A 17,933-nucleotide genomic window follows, 5' to 3' on the forward strand; every position below is an offset into this window, starting at 1 on the left:
ATGGAATAATCTCTCTCTCTCTCTCTCTCTCTCTCTCTCTCTCTCTCTCTCTCTCTCTCTCTCTCTCTCTCTCTCTCTCTCTCTCTCTCTCTCGTAGGTTCCTGGCATATTTTCGTGTTTAATAGATTCTGTTGAGTCTGATTATCAAATATATTTTTTTTATATCTTTTTTTAATAGTCTCCTGATCTCAACCAAGAAATTATCATTATTATTATTATTTTTTTTTTAACCATGTTTTTGATATTAAAGTCTGATGGAAGAAATCAGTTGGTAATAATTGTGAAGGGTTGTCACATTATGTCCTACTACCCATCATCTCAAGGCTCCTACTACCCATCATCTCAAGGCGTGTAATTGAAATAAGTGAATCAGTTACATCTCTGCAAAGTCTAAATATTACAAACTCAGTCGTACAAAATTATATAAAATCAACAAAACCAACTAACCATGCCTTGAAAAACGAATAAAAGACAAATCAGCCACACTTGTTAATAAAGACTAGTTTGAAGTATAAGTCAATAATAATCAAATTTTAACTGGTCATGTATAGAAAGCAAAATTACCTCGTAACTATTAACACGCATTCAATCAGCACCAATTTTTAACTGGTACAAAAAAAAAATTAAGCCACTGGACGCACATATTTGTCTGGCCTCTTGTACGTAGTCTCCTTATTAAGTCTTTTCATACGAGTTCAGTTCCCTTGCCTTGCCTCCTAGATAAAAAGGTGGGAGGGATGGACTGTATTTATGTTTAGATTTGAATGTGTGTTGTGATGGTAGCGGTGGTGGTTGTAGTAGTATTATTAGTAGTAGTAGTAATAATCGTGTATCCTTTATACAGCACAATATAACTGATAATGCATAGAAATAGTCTTGCAGCAGTTAGTACGCGCACCAAATCACCACCTTATATACAGCACAATATAACTGATAATGCATAGAAATAGTCTTGCAGCAGTTAGTACGCGCACTAAATCACCACCTTATAACTGATCATACAAAAAGAAAAAAAGAAAAGCTACTAGGGTATTCATATCCGTCTTGCCTCATGTAGTCTCCTTAAATCCTTGTGTAACCTTACTTATACAGCACCATATATCTGATCATACATAAAATCATCTTGTAGCAATTAGCACGCGCAATAAATCAGCACCTTATCAGTCCGTCTTCTTCCTTGTACGGCTCGCTGTCTTCTCTCATTTTACCACTTCGTTGCCTCGCTGCATATTTTCCCTTTCTTGGGTCCTACACTAAGTTAAAACGTTACTTGCCCTTCTTCATAGTCAGGTGCTTAGCGGGAAGGAGTTTGTATATAGCCTAGGAAGCAGGTAAGCAGGTAAATAATTAGGGCCAGGTATTACGCTGAAGAGGCTGTGTAGTTAATATTGATAGTCATCCGAGTCGTTGGCTGTCACCGAGTTGTCCGTCCCTCTAGCGGCCGCCCGTGTGACGTGTGTTGTGTTCGCCCCTATCCGTCGAGGTGTTTTAATCACGCCTGTTGTTTGTTTTGTCCGTGTGTGTTTGTGGGGAACTCTCTCGCTTGTTTTGCTGTAGTGTAAGATGATTCGGTACTTTATTTTTCATTTATTGATTGGCTTTGAGTTTTGTTTTTTGCGTTGATGTTTGTTTTGTCTTTTTTTTTTTCGCAGTTCTCTGCGTTTCGTGTGAAGTTCTATCATTTTAAAACAATCTTGTGTAGCTATGTGTATGGGTTAGGCTGAATGGTATTACGTTTCTCTCTACCTACCTCTCTCTCTCTCTCTCTCTCTCTCTCTCTCTCTCTCTCTCTCACTACACACACACACACACACACACACATGGAGGAGGGAGGAAAATTAGGAAACGGAGGGGAGGGGAGAATGCAGAGAGGCAGCAGCACCGCCACCCTCACCCCCGTCAGGTATTTTCTGGAGGAGGGAGGAAGAGGAAAGGAAGGGGGGAGGCAGGGTCAGGTATTATCACAGCTGCCTGCACCACTTAATCGTCTGCGCCATTATTTTGAATTCCATTTTGAGCTGTTATCGTTTAGTTTAGTTTTTTTTTTTTTTTAGTTTTTTTTTATGTGTGTTGTTACTAACTCACCTCCATTATTTTTTTTTTCCTGTATAGAAGTCTATTTTCACACACACCCCGAAAAAATGTTGATAAAAATGTCCTCAATCGTCTGCGCCATTATTTTGCATTCCATTTTAAGCTGTTATCGTTTAGAGTTTTTTTTTGGATTTGTATTTTTTTATGTATGTGTTGCTGCTTACTAACTCACCTCCGTTATTTTTTTTTCCTGGATAGAAGAAAAATGTTGATGAAAATTTCCTCACCGCTTAGGTAGCACCTTTTGTGTGTGCGCGTGTGCATGCGTGCGTGATCGTGCGATTACGTGTGGGTGTGTATGTGCGTGCGTGTGTGCGTGTTCTGCCTATATCGTCGGTAGGCATTCTTGAGGGGCTTGCTGGATGTTCCGAGCCTGTTAGTGGCATCCATGGCGAATTTGATTTCAAGTGGATGCCGTGGTATGTGCCTTGTTTGGCCTGTGCTGCCCTCCGTTGTTCCTCTTGACTCCAAACCGCTAAAGGTAGGGTTGATTGAAGGTAACATGTGTTTAGCCTACAGCTGAGTTAATGATGTCAGTGTCACTTGTTTATCGCTCATTTTCCGGTCCAGTTTCTAAGTTATATACTGTCATCGTAGAATCACACCATTCTTTATATTTTTTTTATTTCTTTGGCGTCAATGTCGCTGCTTGTCAGGGTTGGAAAAAATCATGATTTTTTCAAGGGATAAAAAAAAAAAAAGATTTATTTTATTTAAATCGGATTTTTTTTATTATTTAAATCGATTTTTTTTTTCATCAATCCTTGTTAGTTTCCACTGATTATTTGTTTCAGTCTTATGAGGCCCTTTCCTTGTATTAAACTTGGCCAATGTTAACTGAAACAATAGTTTAACATACATTACCCAAGATAAGTTTTTCACTTAAAAATCATAAGTATGACATAGTTTATTTTTTTATGCTTTTGAATAGTTTTCTTGTAAAAGCTGGCAATGATTCACTGGTGCCTGACATGCAGGACCAGTTACTGTACAGCGTGTCCACTGCTTGAAAATTTTTCCAAGATCTTGAAATCTTAGGCACTAGCTTGAAGGCTTGAAAGAAAAGTAGAAAAATTAATAAAATGTTGGATTTCTTTTACATTCAGTGTCAATATATATATATATATATATATATATATATATATATATATATATATATATATATATATATATATATATATATATATATATGAGAGAGAGAGAGAGAGAGGGGGGGGGTTGTCAACCCTAAAGTCAGACGAGAGGGATGTGTAGAGTCATTGCGCGCAGACTCGCAATCGCAAAGTTGCCAGGTCCTTACGTTTGACTAAAATTATATAGGATTATGAGAACTTAGAATATTCTAATGGTTTCTTTTAATGTATATATATATATATATATATATATATATATATATATATATATATATATATATATATATATATATATATATATATATATATATATATATATAATTTAAATCATTAGATATTTTACTCTAGATGTATCACTTAAATCTTTTTAAATGCAGTATATTTAATTTTTATTTGAATCATGATTTTTTTACTCTGATTAAAATCGATTTAAATCACTTGAATTAAATCATTTGATTTAAGTCAAACCAAACCTTGCTGCTTGGGTATGAAAAAAAAACCGTTAAAGTTGGATGAGGAACTGGTTGGTAGAGATCACTTTGACCTAAAAAAAAAAAAAAGAAAAAAAGAAAAAAAAAACAGCAAAGGTAAATCTATAAATGAGAAAAATAAACCGAGGAGGCATCAAGTAACACACACGCACGCACGCACGCACGCACGCACGCACACACACACACACACACACACACACACACACACACACACACACACACACACACACACACACACACACACACATATATATATATATATATATATATATATATATATATATATATATATATATATATATATATATATATATATATAATATACACAACAAAGAGAACCATAACACAGACAAGAAAAACAAGAAACAAATAAAGAAGCTCCACGAGTAACTACAACAACACACTCGTGCACCACCCTCTTCTAAACACACACACACACACACACACACACACACACACACACACACACACACACACACACACACACACACACACACACACACACTTCCGCCTCCTCCCCCCTTAAGCGTGTGTTTGCACTAGGAATACCGACCGCTTGTGGCTGTATATTTTGGCATGCGGGGGCGCGAGTTAGAGCAAACAAGATGTAAATCACGCCGATCTGGCCTACTCCGGCCGCGGATCGTTTCCTAGTGCAGCCCCGGGCATACCTGGGGTGGAGGGGCGGGGCTAAGGGTAAACAGGATACAACAGAGGCAAATAAGCCGCGTTCAAGGTCACGGTGCCAGTGGAGACGGTGGCGGTGGTGGTGGGGATGAGGCTACAGGTGTCATGGCACTCCTATTTATCTGCATTATGAAAGCTCGTCTCAGTTTTCTTGTTTCATGGGGTTTAGCTGTTAGAAGGGCATTAGGCTTCGTAAAATTAATGTTTCATGTTGTAATATTTCATAACAGCTGAGATCCTGTCATCCTGCGTTCCTGTCCCATCAAGAGTAAGACTGGGTTACTTAATATTTGTGTACGTAGTCGTTATTGACATTGACATTTGTGTGAAAGTGCGGTGTTGTGTTGTTTGACATTGACGCCTTCTGTAATCAACTATAATTAGCGACAGGAAAAGTCACTGCTTCCGGTTATTATAATTGGCAAAATCTCTCTCTCTCTCTCTCTCTCTCAATTACACTGTTTTCTACCACGACAACCATCTATTACGACTACTACTACTACTATCACTTATGTAGACTACAGACAACTCATTCTTAGACGTCCCTTTCATGGCCTCCCTTTCTTCTTCAGCCCTTCCATCCCTCCCCTTCATCCTCCGTCTTTCCTCTCCATGCCCATCCTCCCTCCTGTCCCTCTGCTGCTCTTCACCCTCGCTGCCTCACCCCCGTTGCAACAGACTCCAGCGGGACTTCACAAAGGCTCCTCTACTCCCCCTTTACTCCCCTGTACCTCTCCATCCTCTCTTTTCAGTGTTTGTCCCCCCTGTCTCTCCTTCCTTTCCTCTCTCTATTTGTTCCTCCCTCCTCATGTTATTTCTGGTGTGCTCTACGTAATCCCGTGAACCTCCCATAAAAGTTCGTATGCATCTCACGAAGGAAAATTTCTTAACGTTTTTTTTTAGAGAATGATACGAATACGAAAAAAAAAGTTGCCGTGCACCACTAAGTTAGGCATTACTTTAGTCTTGTTCAGTTCCTCTAATATGTCTGGATATTTAAGTTTACATACATTTTTTTTTTTTATTCTTTTTTAAGTTGTCCGCTGCACATTCGCTTTTTGCCCACCCTTGTGTATATCAGAGTTTTTTTTTCTCTCCTCCCGTAGGCTGTGTTTGTGATTGTAAAAGGAACAAGAGGGGAAGGAGGGTTTGGTTACCTTTAGACGTTACCTACCCTTCAGTCCAGGTAACACACACACACACACCTCTGCATGGTCAAAACAGACGGGCGGGAAAGCGAAGAGAGAGAAAGAGAGAGAGAGAGAGAGTACGACTCGAGGATTAATTAAGTCACACACACACACACACACACACACACACACACACATTCACATTCGCACACACGCACATGCTTGCAAGGAGGGCGTGGCGGGGAGGGGCGAGGCAGACCAGGGTGGTCTGGGCTGGAGAGGTTGTGGCAACTGACACTAGCACGGTTGGTGTGATCTCGCCGACCAGCACCAGCAGGTGGCTTCTATAGTCTGGCACAAATATGAAGTTCGTTTGGGTGGGGCCCGCGCCTCTTCAAAGCGATGCCGCATCCCCCCATTGCATCATAAATAAGGCTATCTAGTGCTATGAATGTGTCGCTTTTGAAAATAATAGCAATGAATTTTATAGATTCCATAACACGACATTTTTGCTTTCCGACGCTATCAGCGATCAAGGACACCATGTTAATTTCTTCCTCACCTCCACGCGCGATGATAGCTATTCCGACGGCTGTCCTTACTCCGAAAGCTCGGTTTGACAGAGCTGTGGCCAGGGGACTCCCTTAGCGGGCCTTGCCCAACCGGACTCTGTAGCTGAGTGACTATAGTTTCGTTTTGCTTTCTACCCGTGGTGTTAGCGATTGTTGGCATTGTTTTCAGATGTGTTTGACTCATCATCCACAGCAAGGGTATAGAGCATTTAAAGTACAATTGTTACCGCAAGTAAATAATGAATTAGATTATAAGGGATGTAGTATGTCTGCTGGTAGAGTTCAGTCTCCTTTTCTTCTTTTTTGTTTTTTTTTTTTTTTTTGTCCCTGCCGTGCACGTAGAGTGTGAGTGAAGCTTCAATATCTTATTTCTTTTTAGCAGCCGCGTCAGCGAATGTTGGTGTTTCAAACATCTCTCGCACAATTTTTACTTCACGGTTGGAGCAGATCAAGTTGTCGGTGCCGATTGTTTATCGTTCTGTTTCTCTGTTAGTCGCATTACGCAAAAAAAAATAAAAAACAGCTGTTTCCTGAATTTTGTCGGAAAGGTGGGCCAAGAAGGAACCCGTCCTTATTTTTATAACATTGTAGTTTAAACTGGTGAATAATTGCTAATATATGATGGAAACTGAATGACAGGGTAGCCATATTGAAAAACAAAAACAAAAAAAGCTGCATGGATGGCAAAGCAGAAGGGGTTCCAGGGGTAGCGATGCGATTGGAAGGTGGTTCAGTTTAGGGACTGCACGGCAGTTTCTCTGGGAGCTCTTGTCACGGATACTGTTGGCCGCCCAGGGGGATGGTGGAACACAACGATAGAGATTATTATAATAACTCTCTATATCTATATATATATATATATATATATATATATATATATATATATATATATATATATATATATATATATATATATATATTTATATATATATATATATATATATATATATATATATATATATATATATATATATATATATACATATATATATATATATATATATATATATATATATATATATATTTATATATATGTACAGGTACGTACGTACGTGCATACATACATACATACATACATACATATATTACATTATACGTACATGCACGTACGTATGTACATATATACATAATATTAATATTACATACATACATACATACATACATACATACAAACAAACACACAGACATACAGACTCACTTACATACATACATACATACATACATACATACACACATACACACATACATACATACATACATACATACATATATATACATATATATATATATATATATATATATATATATATATATATATATATATATATACATATATATATAGATATATATATATATATATATATATATATATATATATATATATATATATATATATATATATATATATATTATACAATATTCTGATGGCCACTTCCATGTGACTTGGCATCGGCCACGTTTTCGACATTGTTGATGGACAAATTTTGTGGCCGTTTCGATTTGCTCTTCATCGGTGAACAGCTGGGTCGGCGTCCTTTTCCAAGGTGGAGTCTGTCTTTCTGGTCCTTGTCGAACAGTGGATGTTGGCCGGCCACGCATTTTTCCTTGGCCAGCTTCATTGGTGCAGCTACTTGTATTTGTAGCCTCATCCTGTTCTTTTCTGAAGCCACCGCCACCCTGTGTTGCGTCTCCGTCTCTTTCACTGCAATGTCTCTGGAAACAGTTATATTACGACTACTAATATATGAGGATTTATACCTCAGTTTGTTGTTTTAAAATTCGTTTGTTTGCTAACTCACTCACACGTGTCTTAAATTGTGCTGAATGTATTTTCAATTTTCTTAATTTCTTTATCAGCAGGCCAGTTGTTGAGCCTCACGTTTTATTACTGTGTTCACTTATTGGCATGATATCCATCGTTCGTGGACGAGGAAGGGGAGAGTAATTGTGACATCTTTATATGTCTGGGCCTCACATGAAGGAAAAAAAATGTGATCCTTTCTAAATAGGGCCAACACTTGTGGGGCAAAATGGAGAACCATCCATTTTTAGGGCAGTAAACATTCCCTTGTGTGACGGTGAGCGGCTTGCAAAGGAGCACCGCGCGGCCATGGCGATTCCGTCTCATCCCCAACGAGGCAGGTCAAGCCATGTCTCAATTAAACATTGCCTTCACTTGCCTGTAGGGAGCTGCATGTCTTTCAGTGATCCTCTCCTAACACTACAATGTCAAGAAAAGAAGAAGAAAACTAATACGTTTTATGTTTGTTTGTTAATATATTTATGTTTAGGAAGCAGATATGATATTATTGTAAGATTCTTTTTACACGTTTAGGGGATAAACGAAAGTCATTGAGATGAAACTTTTTTGGCAGAAAAAAAAACTCGTTTCTGTTAGAATACCAAAGGGGTCTGAACATTTTTTCTCGATAATTCGTGTCCTGTCTGTTCACTGATGGCTCAGACTGATAGGTGTATTCCGGTCTTCTTTATGTCTGATAATTATAAATCAGTTAAAAGTTTTTAAATTATTTTGGTTAATACTGCAATGAGTCACGGGTGTATCCTTACCCTGCATCACTGACAGACGAACATAATTTCTGCTTCATGTACATGAAGTAAAAAATATGTTTGTCTGTCAGTGATGCAGGGTAAGGAATATACCCGTGACTCATTGCATCATTAACCAAAATAGTTTATTTTTTTTTTAACTGATTTATAATAATTAGACAAAGAAGACTGAATGAAGTACAGCTATCAGTCTGAACCATCAGTGAACAGACAGGACACGAAGTTATCAGCGGAGAGCGGATAGAAATGTTTTCAGACCCCTTTGGTATTCCAAATGACTGAAATGACTCGTAACTTAATGGTTAGACACAAATCAAAAGACTGAAATACCGTTGTCAGTTTGGCCCACCAGTGCAGTGGACAGACAGGACATGAACGATTCACCACATCTGCTACAGTCTTTCCATCTTATTAATTAAGTCACTTTAGGCGTGAATGGCGGGATTAGTGGATATGCTACATCCCCCCCCCCCCCTTCGTCTCTCTCTCTCTCTCTCTCATTGTTAATTATTAGCTGCTTCTAAGTAAGTCTTTAACACTGTGTACATTTAATTATATGAGAAGACCATATAATGCCTCGAGAGATTCGTTTTCTGAGGACAGGACATCCCTGTACGCTGTGGCAACGTGTTTGGGTGATGTGGAAAATAAGGAGAGAGAGAGAGAGAGAGAGAGAGAGAGAGAGAGAGAGAGAGAGAGAGAGAGAGAGAGAGAGATGGTAGGAGTGAAGTGGCAACACAGCTTGCCTGAAGCAGTCACACCTAAAGCGACTTGACAAAATGGAAAGACTATACCATGGACGTGTACGTGACAGCCTTGCCTCATCGGCTCAGGGCTCTGCCACCACCGTCAGTCGGCACCATACATGTAACCCCAGAATTTTAATTTTGGGGATAATCATTAATCATAATTATATTCCTACCCACTTTTCATTTTGTTTGCCATATGTAGTACTCAACATCAGTTTATGATTTGCTTATTAAATCATTCATTATTTTATGACTGTAAATAAGGCGTTTTGAAATGTCAATAGATTTCAGAGGGAATCCCCCCTGGATGTAGAAATGGTTATCATATCTGATTTGTTTTCATTCATTATTTACGGAAACAAAGTGCTCATTTAAACCACATTTTTTTAGTTTTACAGGCACATGCTTTGGTGAAAATACATACTTGTAAAAAACTGAAAAGGCCTAAATAACTTTGTTTATCTGACTTCAGGTCATATTGCCTTTCTTGAAAAGGCCGTGGCACGGCATTGCCTGAGGCATGGATTTGACATTTTAAATAGATGTAACGTTCTGTTTGGAATAACTCGCCTGGCGTTTGTGATTAGGGCTCGGGGTGTTATCCACATGTCTAAAAAAAATCGGCAGACAGTGAAGAAGGGAGGCTCCCACAGGGGTGGTGTCACAGGTAGGGGAAAACATTTGGGGAAATTATGATGACGCAGCATCCCGATTGTAAATAGAATATTGTGACCCGGATGATGAACAAGCAGTGGAAAATATCCGTTGAAACAAATTTTGTGGCGTAATAAGAATGTATAGGTGGCGTGCACGAGAGTAAGGGCCGTATTTTAAAACATTTCGTCGCCCAAGTTCACATATTTGACATGGCTTTCGTAGGAGCTGTAGGCCTTTCCAGGGGTAGTTTTATGACCCTGGTGGTAGTTTGACCCTTCTTCTGTGCCATGAACCTTAAAAAACATTCATGAAAAACAGATTGAGCCCCTCTTTGACCTTTAGAAATAGTTGATGTGAGAAGCGATGGTGTCTTAAAATACGGCCCTAATAACTGTTCACCATCGCAACGGGGTTTCTATCGGGTTGGAGGTAGCTGATAGTCTAAAACCACATAGGGTTCCCAGAGCCTGGATTTTGAAGCAACCAGCGGCCATCTTAGGGTGACGGATGGTGAGACAGAGAGAAATTTAACATCACATAGTTAGGTCTGCTACTGCTATTATCAAGTTACCAGCGCCTCGGCGATCCTGTCAGATAGACTTGTTATTTTCTTGTACATTTTTTACCCCCTGATTATTGTTACATTGATATATACATGTCATATACCATCTGAATTAGAAAAATATGCTGGATTTGAAACTGTAAACGAAATTTTAATGCAATAAAAAATACATGAATGACAAGGAGTTGAAGCAAAAAAGGTGAACAAAAATGTTTATACACTACCATAATTTTTATTGTAGGTTTACCTAAGTGCAATAAATTTGTGATCATGATATGCAGCAATGTCTCATCAACACGACGATCGGCTCAGTTTTCCAAAATATCATAATGGTGGCTAGCTAATAGTGGTTAAGTGTAAACATGTGGAATCATGGAAAGGTCGCCAATCCGTCACCCTATGGCGGCCGACCACAGAGTTACAGGCAGGAGCAGTGGCATCACCTCTCACCGTGGCGAGAGATTGGAGTTGATCCCTCTAGTATATAACTCTGTGTCTAAAAAGAACCCCAGCACTGGAAAAGTGGACGGGATTTCGGCAGAAAGTCTGTCTTGCGGCACCAACGCGGAAGATAAAAAAGAAGCGCGATTTGTTTTGCCTCCAACTCTGCCCCGAGCTTGAACTTGAGTTGTGCACGTAACCTATTGTGCCGCCTCTGTGGCACATAGTGATGGATCACTTGACTGCACCACAATCACAGGCAGGTTGTAGAACTGATCATAGAGGATCGCACTCGTAGATACATTTTTGGTAGGGAGAGGTCAAGATGATATAATAAGCGATAGATTGCATTGCGATGGTTGCCTGTACTGGATGCTTTATACAGAAATATCACAAGTAAAAGTTGTTTGATGTAATTTCCTTCCAGCAATGACTTGTGCAGGATGACTGTAAACATATTGTTCTTTTCATCAGAGATACACGCTGTACTGCCGACCATTTGCCAGTCAGTAGGTTAAATTACCAAGCCACGTGTCTAATTGATGATTTCTTCATTTTTCAGAGTTGCGCTCGCAGCTGAACGAGCAGCTGAGAGCGCTCGATGGCCGCGTGGACACGCAAACAGCCTTGGTGGGGGAGCTGCAGGACTGGTTCAGGCGCCGCGCAGAGCTCCACCAGGACTATTCCTTCAAGCTGGACAAGCTGGCAAAGTCCCTCCAGGCCAGGCACAAGGAACAGAAGTACAAGTGAGTTATGTGCTCTACTTTGTTGTTGTTTTTTTATATTTTTTTGTCAGCCATGGTGCAACCCGGTGTGGCGTTAAGTCTCGTCCCCCTGATTTGGTTTGACCCATCCTGATCTGCGCAGCATGCATGCGCAGCTTATACTAAGTTTACCTTTCATCTTATGCTAATTTTCATGATTTTTGCCAAATTCAAGGCTGCCATGGACCCCGTAGCTCAGCTACTATTGAATGCAGAGTATCCCATATACCTGACCTTCAGTCCGATAAAAACTCTGAGACAGAAGGACAATCATAAGATCGAAGTTAAGCTCAGTGTAAGCTAGTAGAAGACAGTGCAGTGAATGAAATAGACAAAATAGCAAAGCCCGCGCATGCGCATTGCGCAGATCAGGATGGGACAAACCAAATCAGGGGGACGAGACTTAACGCCACACCGATGCATGCAGTTTGCAGTCAAATGAAAGCCTGACACTAAATATCAATTGATGAATTTATTAATTGATTGCTTAGTTATGGAAAGAAGGATGAAAGAAATGTATTAAAAAAAATATGTTTTGTAGCCTCCTAACAACAATACTTACAAATTAATATTTCATTTTTGACCAGTAGGATGGAGATTCAAAGATGCATGTTGCATGTTATATCAGTTTATTGTAATGTTCACATTATTAATAAAAATGTTTCATATACAAACAGACATTTTTCGATGGAAAGCCTCACTGCACTTTCCTCATAAGCATATAGTACATTCATGTTAAGATATATTTTCTGGCCGATGGCTTACAGATAATCATGGAAATATGATTATCATGGTTTCTTTTTATAGGCACATGACAAACAAGAGTAACTCCTTCATTAAAACTCAATATTTTCGAATTAAATAACCTTCATGCTGTATATTTACACACAGACTTACTAGACTGCTCGTCCCCTATCTCCTTGTATTGTGCTGAGTGAAGCCGGCCTGGGGTCGTGGGTGTGTCCACTTCATCCAAAACCGACGACTTCACACACCTCACTCCCACCCTGTGTCCTGACCCCAACATTCATTTTTAAGAAAAACAGACCATCGTCTTCCTGAAAAAACTCTGCATCACACTTGCTTAAAATTGTAACAATAATGTAAAAATAAATATACGAAAATCAGAGTTAAATGAAGTAGGGGGTTCACATTTTCGTGCACTATTTCCCCTCAACTCCTTAGTATTCAGCTGGTTTTTGTCGCATCGCTTTAATAAGTACAGATCCTAAATCTGAATGCTTTCCTGCTTCTGATGGTGTAGGGTACAGCCATGGCTGATAGTCCATGAGCAGGTGGTGGGGCAAGCCACAGCCAATACTAGGCAGAGCGTTCGAACAAGTTGACGTTCCACACATCTCTCAACAACTCTGTGAACGAGTTGTTAGTAGTTTTGTATGTAGGTCTAGGAATCGCAAGTAATGCATCACCAAATGTTTTGGCTCGTTGTATTTGATGTTATAATTACAAGAGATGGCTGTATGTATAGAATACCCATGATATGTAATGAGTAAGATTAATAATAACCGATATTGCGGCATGTGACGGCTCCAGTATAAATGGTGAGGTGCAAATGTGTGTGTGTGTGTGTGTGTGTGTGTGTGTTACAACTATGCTCATGTTTTTTTTCTGATTTCATATTAATCTTATCCAGGTTTCATGAAAAGTGGATATGTAATGTTGACCGATAAACTTTGCCATTCTAGATTTACAAACATTTGGATGCCAATAATTACGGTGAAGTGAGTAACATGTCACATATACGGTATTGTAATCTTTATTAAGGTCATAAAGCATTACATAGTATAGTTTCCTATGCAAAATTCAACAGATAATTGATAAATAAGTGCAGGATAAGGGAATAGGGCAGCACCCCAGCCTCATGGGGTATAGCATAAATCTGGATATACAGACAGGTAACGACTTGCCTCGTGATCGTATAGTCACATGTTCAATCCCGGCCAACAGCGCTATTTCGTGGGGGAAGGTAACACTCTCCTTTTACCCTAGTGATGCGTTATGTCCTTTCCTAATATTTAATCCATCCCTCCTCAGCGTCAATCACCTGTTGGAGACGTGAGGGAAGAGTCTACCAGCTTTGAACAAATGTCGGATGTTCGTCTGATACTCTCCCAGACATCATTGGAATGCCTGGTTATCTCTGCTTTGGTCTTCTCTGCTACCTCCCACTCACGCTTCATAATGCCCCATATATTTTCTATTGGGTTGATATCACAGCCCTTAGGGGGCCAGTCAAGGAGGTGAATTTCTGTCAAACGTCATTACCTCGGCAACTGCTTTGTTAAAGCTAAAATTCACCAAAGGACACTCAAAACGACTGTTAGGTGATTTGGAGGTTTTAATGGGAACTAAAGGGGCTCTCACACATTCCCGGTCCCGGTCGCGACCGTCCCCGATGACTCCCGATAAGCCGGTCGCCGGTCGACCGGCTGTAAGATCGGGTATTGTCGGCGGCAGACCGCCGGTCGACCGCCGGTCGACCCTGAGGACCGTAGACTCATCCCACCACCGCCGGTCAACTTTAAAATTTTCAAAGATATCGGCGATGCGCCCGGTCGACCGGCGGTGTGGAAAAATGTCGCCGGTCGACCGGCGGTCAGCCGCCGACACCCACGGCAGACCGGCGGCAGACCGCCGGTAGACCGGACCGCGAGTGAACACCTGTGTCTGACCTGGGGATTAGCGAGGGAGGAAGGAGGAAAACGAAGAGGAACAGGTAGGAGCGAGGGATGGAGGAGAGTGAGGAAAGAAGGGAGAGAGGGTGGAAAGAGATGAAAAAAAGGAGGAAGAGGAATGGGTGAAAGGAGAGAGAGAGAGAGAGAGAGAGAGAGAGAGAGAGAGAGAGAGAGAGAGAGAGAGAGAGAGAGAGAGAGAGAGTTTTATGCACGCGAATGAATTTTGGTATGAAGCTATTTAGGAGGTAATTATAAATATATGAAAATGCAAAGAAAGTGTTTGCTCGTCGATGTGCAGCAGGTCTGCCGCCGGTAGGCCGGCGGTCTACCGCCGACTGACCTGCTGCAGTCGCCGGTCGGAGAAATCGAAAATCGTATATGGTCGCCGGTCTACCGCAGGCAGACCGGCGGTAAGCCGCCGGTCCGGGGATTATTGCCTATTTTGTCGGCGGTCAGGCCCCGATCGGCTTATCGGGAGTCATCGGGGACGGTCGCGACCGGGACCGGGAATGTGTGAGAGCCCTTTAATGGTTTCGTTACATCTTGCTCAGTTGGTTCAAACTTTTACACCTTTTGTGTTGGTAATGATAATGGCTGTAATACAGGATTTACGATAAGGTCATGCATGTTCAGTCAATCGGGTGCTCTTACATTATTATCCAACACATGAGCATTGACCTTTTTTATACCTCCGCCAGAGCCTGTAACAAAACTATATTTTAACTTCATCTTCACAATACAGCATAAATGGTTCACCAAGGAGCGGCCATGTTGAGAGGAGTGAGGATAATCAAATTCCTCGAATGCTCTGCACAGTATTGGCTGTGGCATCCCCCACCACCTGCTCATGGACTATCAGCCATGGCTGTACGTCCCGAAGTAAAAAATAAACATGGGTCAAAATCGCCTGAACATAAATCGCGCCGTGACGGCGTTCATTGGCCTCGGCATTTGTTTACTCAGACTCGCCGCTGTCGCAAATAGACTGCTGTAGGGAGAAATTCCAGCTTCCCAGTAATAAACTCCCGTTAACTTGTAATGGCCAGCAGAAATGTACTACAGCTGTAATGGTATTTTCCCCCATGTAAATAGAGTTAACGGGATATTTGCGCAGCCATATATATGTACGTGGGTTTCTCATGACATGTGAAGGAAAGAAGGAAGAGAGGGAGAAGAAAGAGAAAAAGGAAAGAAGGAGAGAGAGAGAGAGAGAGAGAGATAGGTATTGAAACAAAGAGGCTGTCAGGAGCAATATGATTATAATAGTAGGCTATTGAAGGGACGCACGGATCCACCACTCCACCGTCACGTCACGGCTTATGTTCGGAGGCGATTTTGACCCTATGTATATTTTTATCTCGTGACATACCCTACACCATCAGAAGCAGAAAAGCATGCAGATTTAGGATCTGGGCTTATAAAAATAATGCGTCGAAAACCAGCTGAGTACTAAGGAGTTGAGGGGAAATAAGTGCAAGAAAATGTGTACTCCATACTTCACTTAACTCTGATTTTCGTATGTGTATTTTTTTACATTATTGTTACAATTTTATGCTAGTGTGATGCAGAATTTTCTCAGGAAGGTGATGGTGGTCTCAGTTTTTCTTAAAAATGAATGTTGGGGTCAGGAAACAGGGTGGGAGTGAGGTGTGTGAAGTCGTCGGTTTTGAATGAACTGGGCACACCCACGGCCCAGTCATTTTTAAAAAAAATTTTTACGTTGCTGCCTATTGCGCCGGTAGGCATCTTCCCGGTGGGGCCTGATGGTCGGCCCAAGGCTTCTTCCAGGTGGGGTCTGATGGTCGGCCCAGCCCGTTCTGGCGCAGGCGAGTGTTTATAGTGGCGCCATCTTGCATTGGCTCATGCTGCCCCCCGGAACTCGTTCTTGATTTGCTTGGACGGCTTCCTCTAGAGTCCGGGTTGATGGGTGGTCTTCAGGACAGCATGTGGGTAGTTTTAAGCCGCTCGGGGGTGACTGAAAAATCCGAGGTGGTAGCGTGGGGATTCGAACCCGCATCGTCCATCACGCGGTGAATGTGGGCCCAGTACGCTACCAGTTCAGCCACCGCAGTCTAGTATGTAAGTCTGATATTTACAGCATTAATTACAGCATTAATTTAATATATTTTCAGACGTGAACAGCTGCATCTGTTAAGTGTGTACAGCTGCTGGAACTCTTTGGTGAACCAAACGAGGAAAGATGCACGAGATCATGCTGCCATGGCTGACGTCTACCTCAACAACATCATTCCCCGGTTCACTCAAGTCCAGGATGATGTTCAGCGAATATACAAAAGGGTGAGAGATGGTCCAGTTTAAAGTACTCCTGTTTTTCTTAGGATATTGCGTTGATACCTGCGCGAGGTATTTTCCTGAGGCTGGCCCGCAGACCCTTACTAAGAGATTTTGATTATTATCAACTCAAAACCAACGACTTTTTGTAAACCGTTTTTTGAATCTCTTGATATCCATATACCTCACTTTGAATTACTTTTTTCCTGACACTTGCACCATACTATTATTAATTAGATATTGTTGAAACTAATCTAAAGGGAATTTGGAGTTTGCACAGTGGTGGGCACTGCCAACCGAAAGATGCTTCCAGACTGTTCCTTCAGGCAAAAAATCCATTATTCAAGACAATTCAAACGTTTTTTGTAGAAATTTGGTTTCTTATCTTACTGTTATTGTCAAAACTGTTATTTTGAAAATTGTTATTAACGAAAACCTACTGCGTATAATATGTAATAAATTTGAGGCCAAATGGCTAGCAAGACTGAATAGACCTTTTATTATTATTGCTATTATTATCATTTTAATGACGAGATTTTCTATTCTCTTTTTTCTATTACTCTCTCGGTCCTACACGTCCTTCTGCGTGTATCGAAACACACAAGAAATTAATCAAGATCAGGGTATTCGCCGGCTGCCTGGGATTTAACCCGCGACTAGCGTAACGGGAGAGCCACTCCTTACCGAGTTGGCCAAAGAGGTACCCCGCTGGCTAAGTGGGTTATGGGAGGTTCATTCATCAGGCATAGTCGCCACATTACACAACTTTCCCCTCTATGTAGATTAATTTCTGTGTGTTGAGACCTTTTAGACTGTGACCCATTTTGGTGCACTATTTCACAATGTCCCCATAGAGACATACCTCAAACACTTCCCATTTTCTATTACCCTCGGAGAATGGGCCATCCTACCTGTTACCCCTTCGGGGAAACTCAACAGAACTGCAGGAGAGGATGCCCACCGCTGCCACCAGTTTAATGACGAGATTTTCTATTTTCTTTTTTCTATTACTCTCTCGGTCCCACACGTCCTTCTGCGTGTATCGAAACACACGAGAAATTAATCAAGATCAGGGTATTCGCCGGCTGCCTGGG

At 40.9% G+C, this 17,933-nt stretch overlaps 1 protein-coding gene across 1 annotated transcript in view; it reads left to right on the forward strand.

Annotated features, from left to right (window-relative positions):
* The window catches only part of LOC126994210 (SLIT-ROBO Rho GTPase-activating protein 2B-like), a 47,755-nt gene that overhangs the window by 20,849 nt on the left and 8,973 nt on the right, over positions 1 to 17,933 (forward strand). The window contains exons 3-4 of the mRNA XM_050853496.1: positions 11,643 to 11,833; positions 16,680 to 16,845. Coding sequence (XP_050709453.1) covers positions 11,643 to 11,833; positions 16,680 to 16,845 — 357 coding nt within the window. The remainder of the gene's footprint in view (positions 1 to 11,642; positions 11,834 to 16,679; positions 16,846 to 17,933) is intronic.

Source organism: Eriocheir sinensis, unplaced genomic scaffold, assembly GCF_024679095.1.
Source record: "Eriocheir sinensis breed Jianghai 21 unplaced genomic scaffold, ASM2467909v1 Scaffold747, whole genome shotgun sequence".
Lineage (NCBI taxonomy): Eukaryota > Metazoa > Arthropoda > Malacostraca > Decapoda > Varunidae > Eriocheir > Eriocheir sinensis.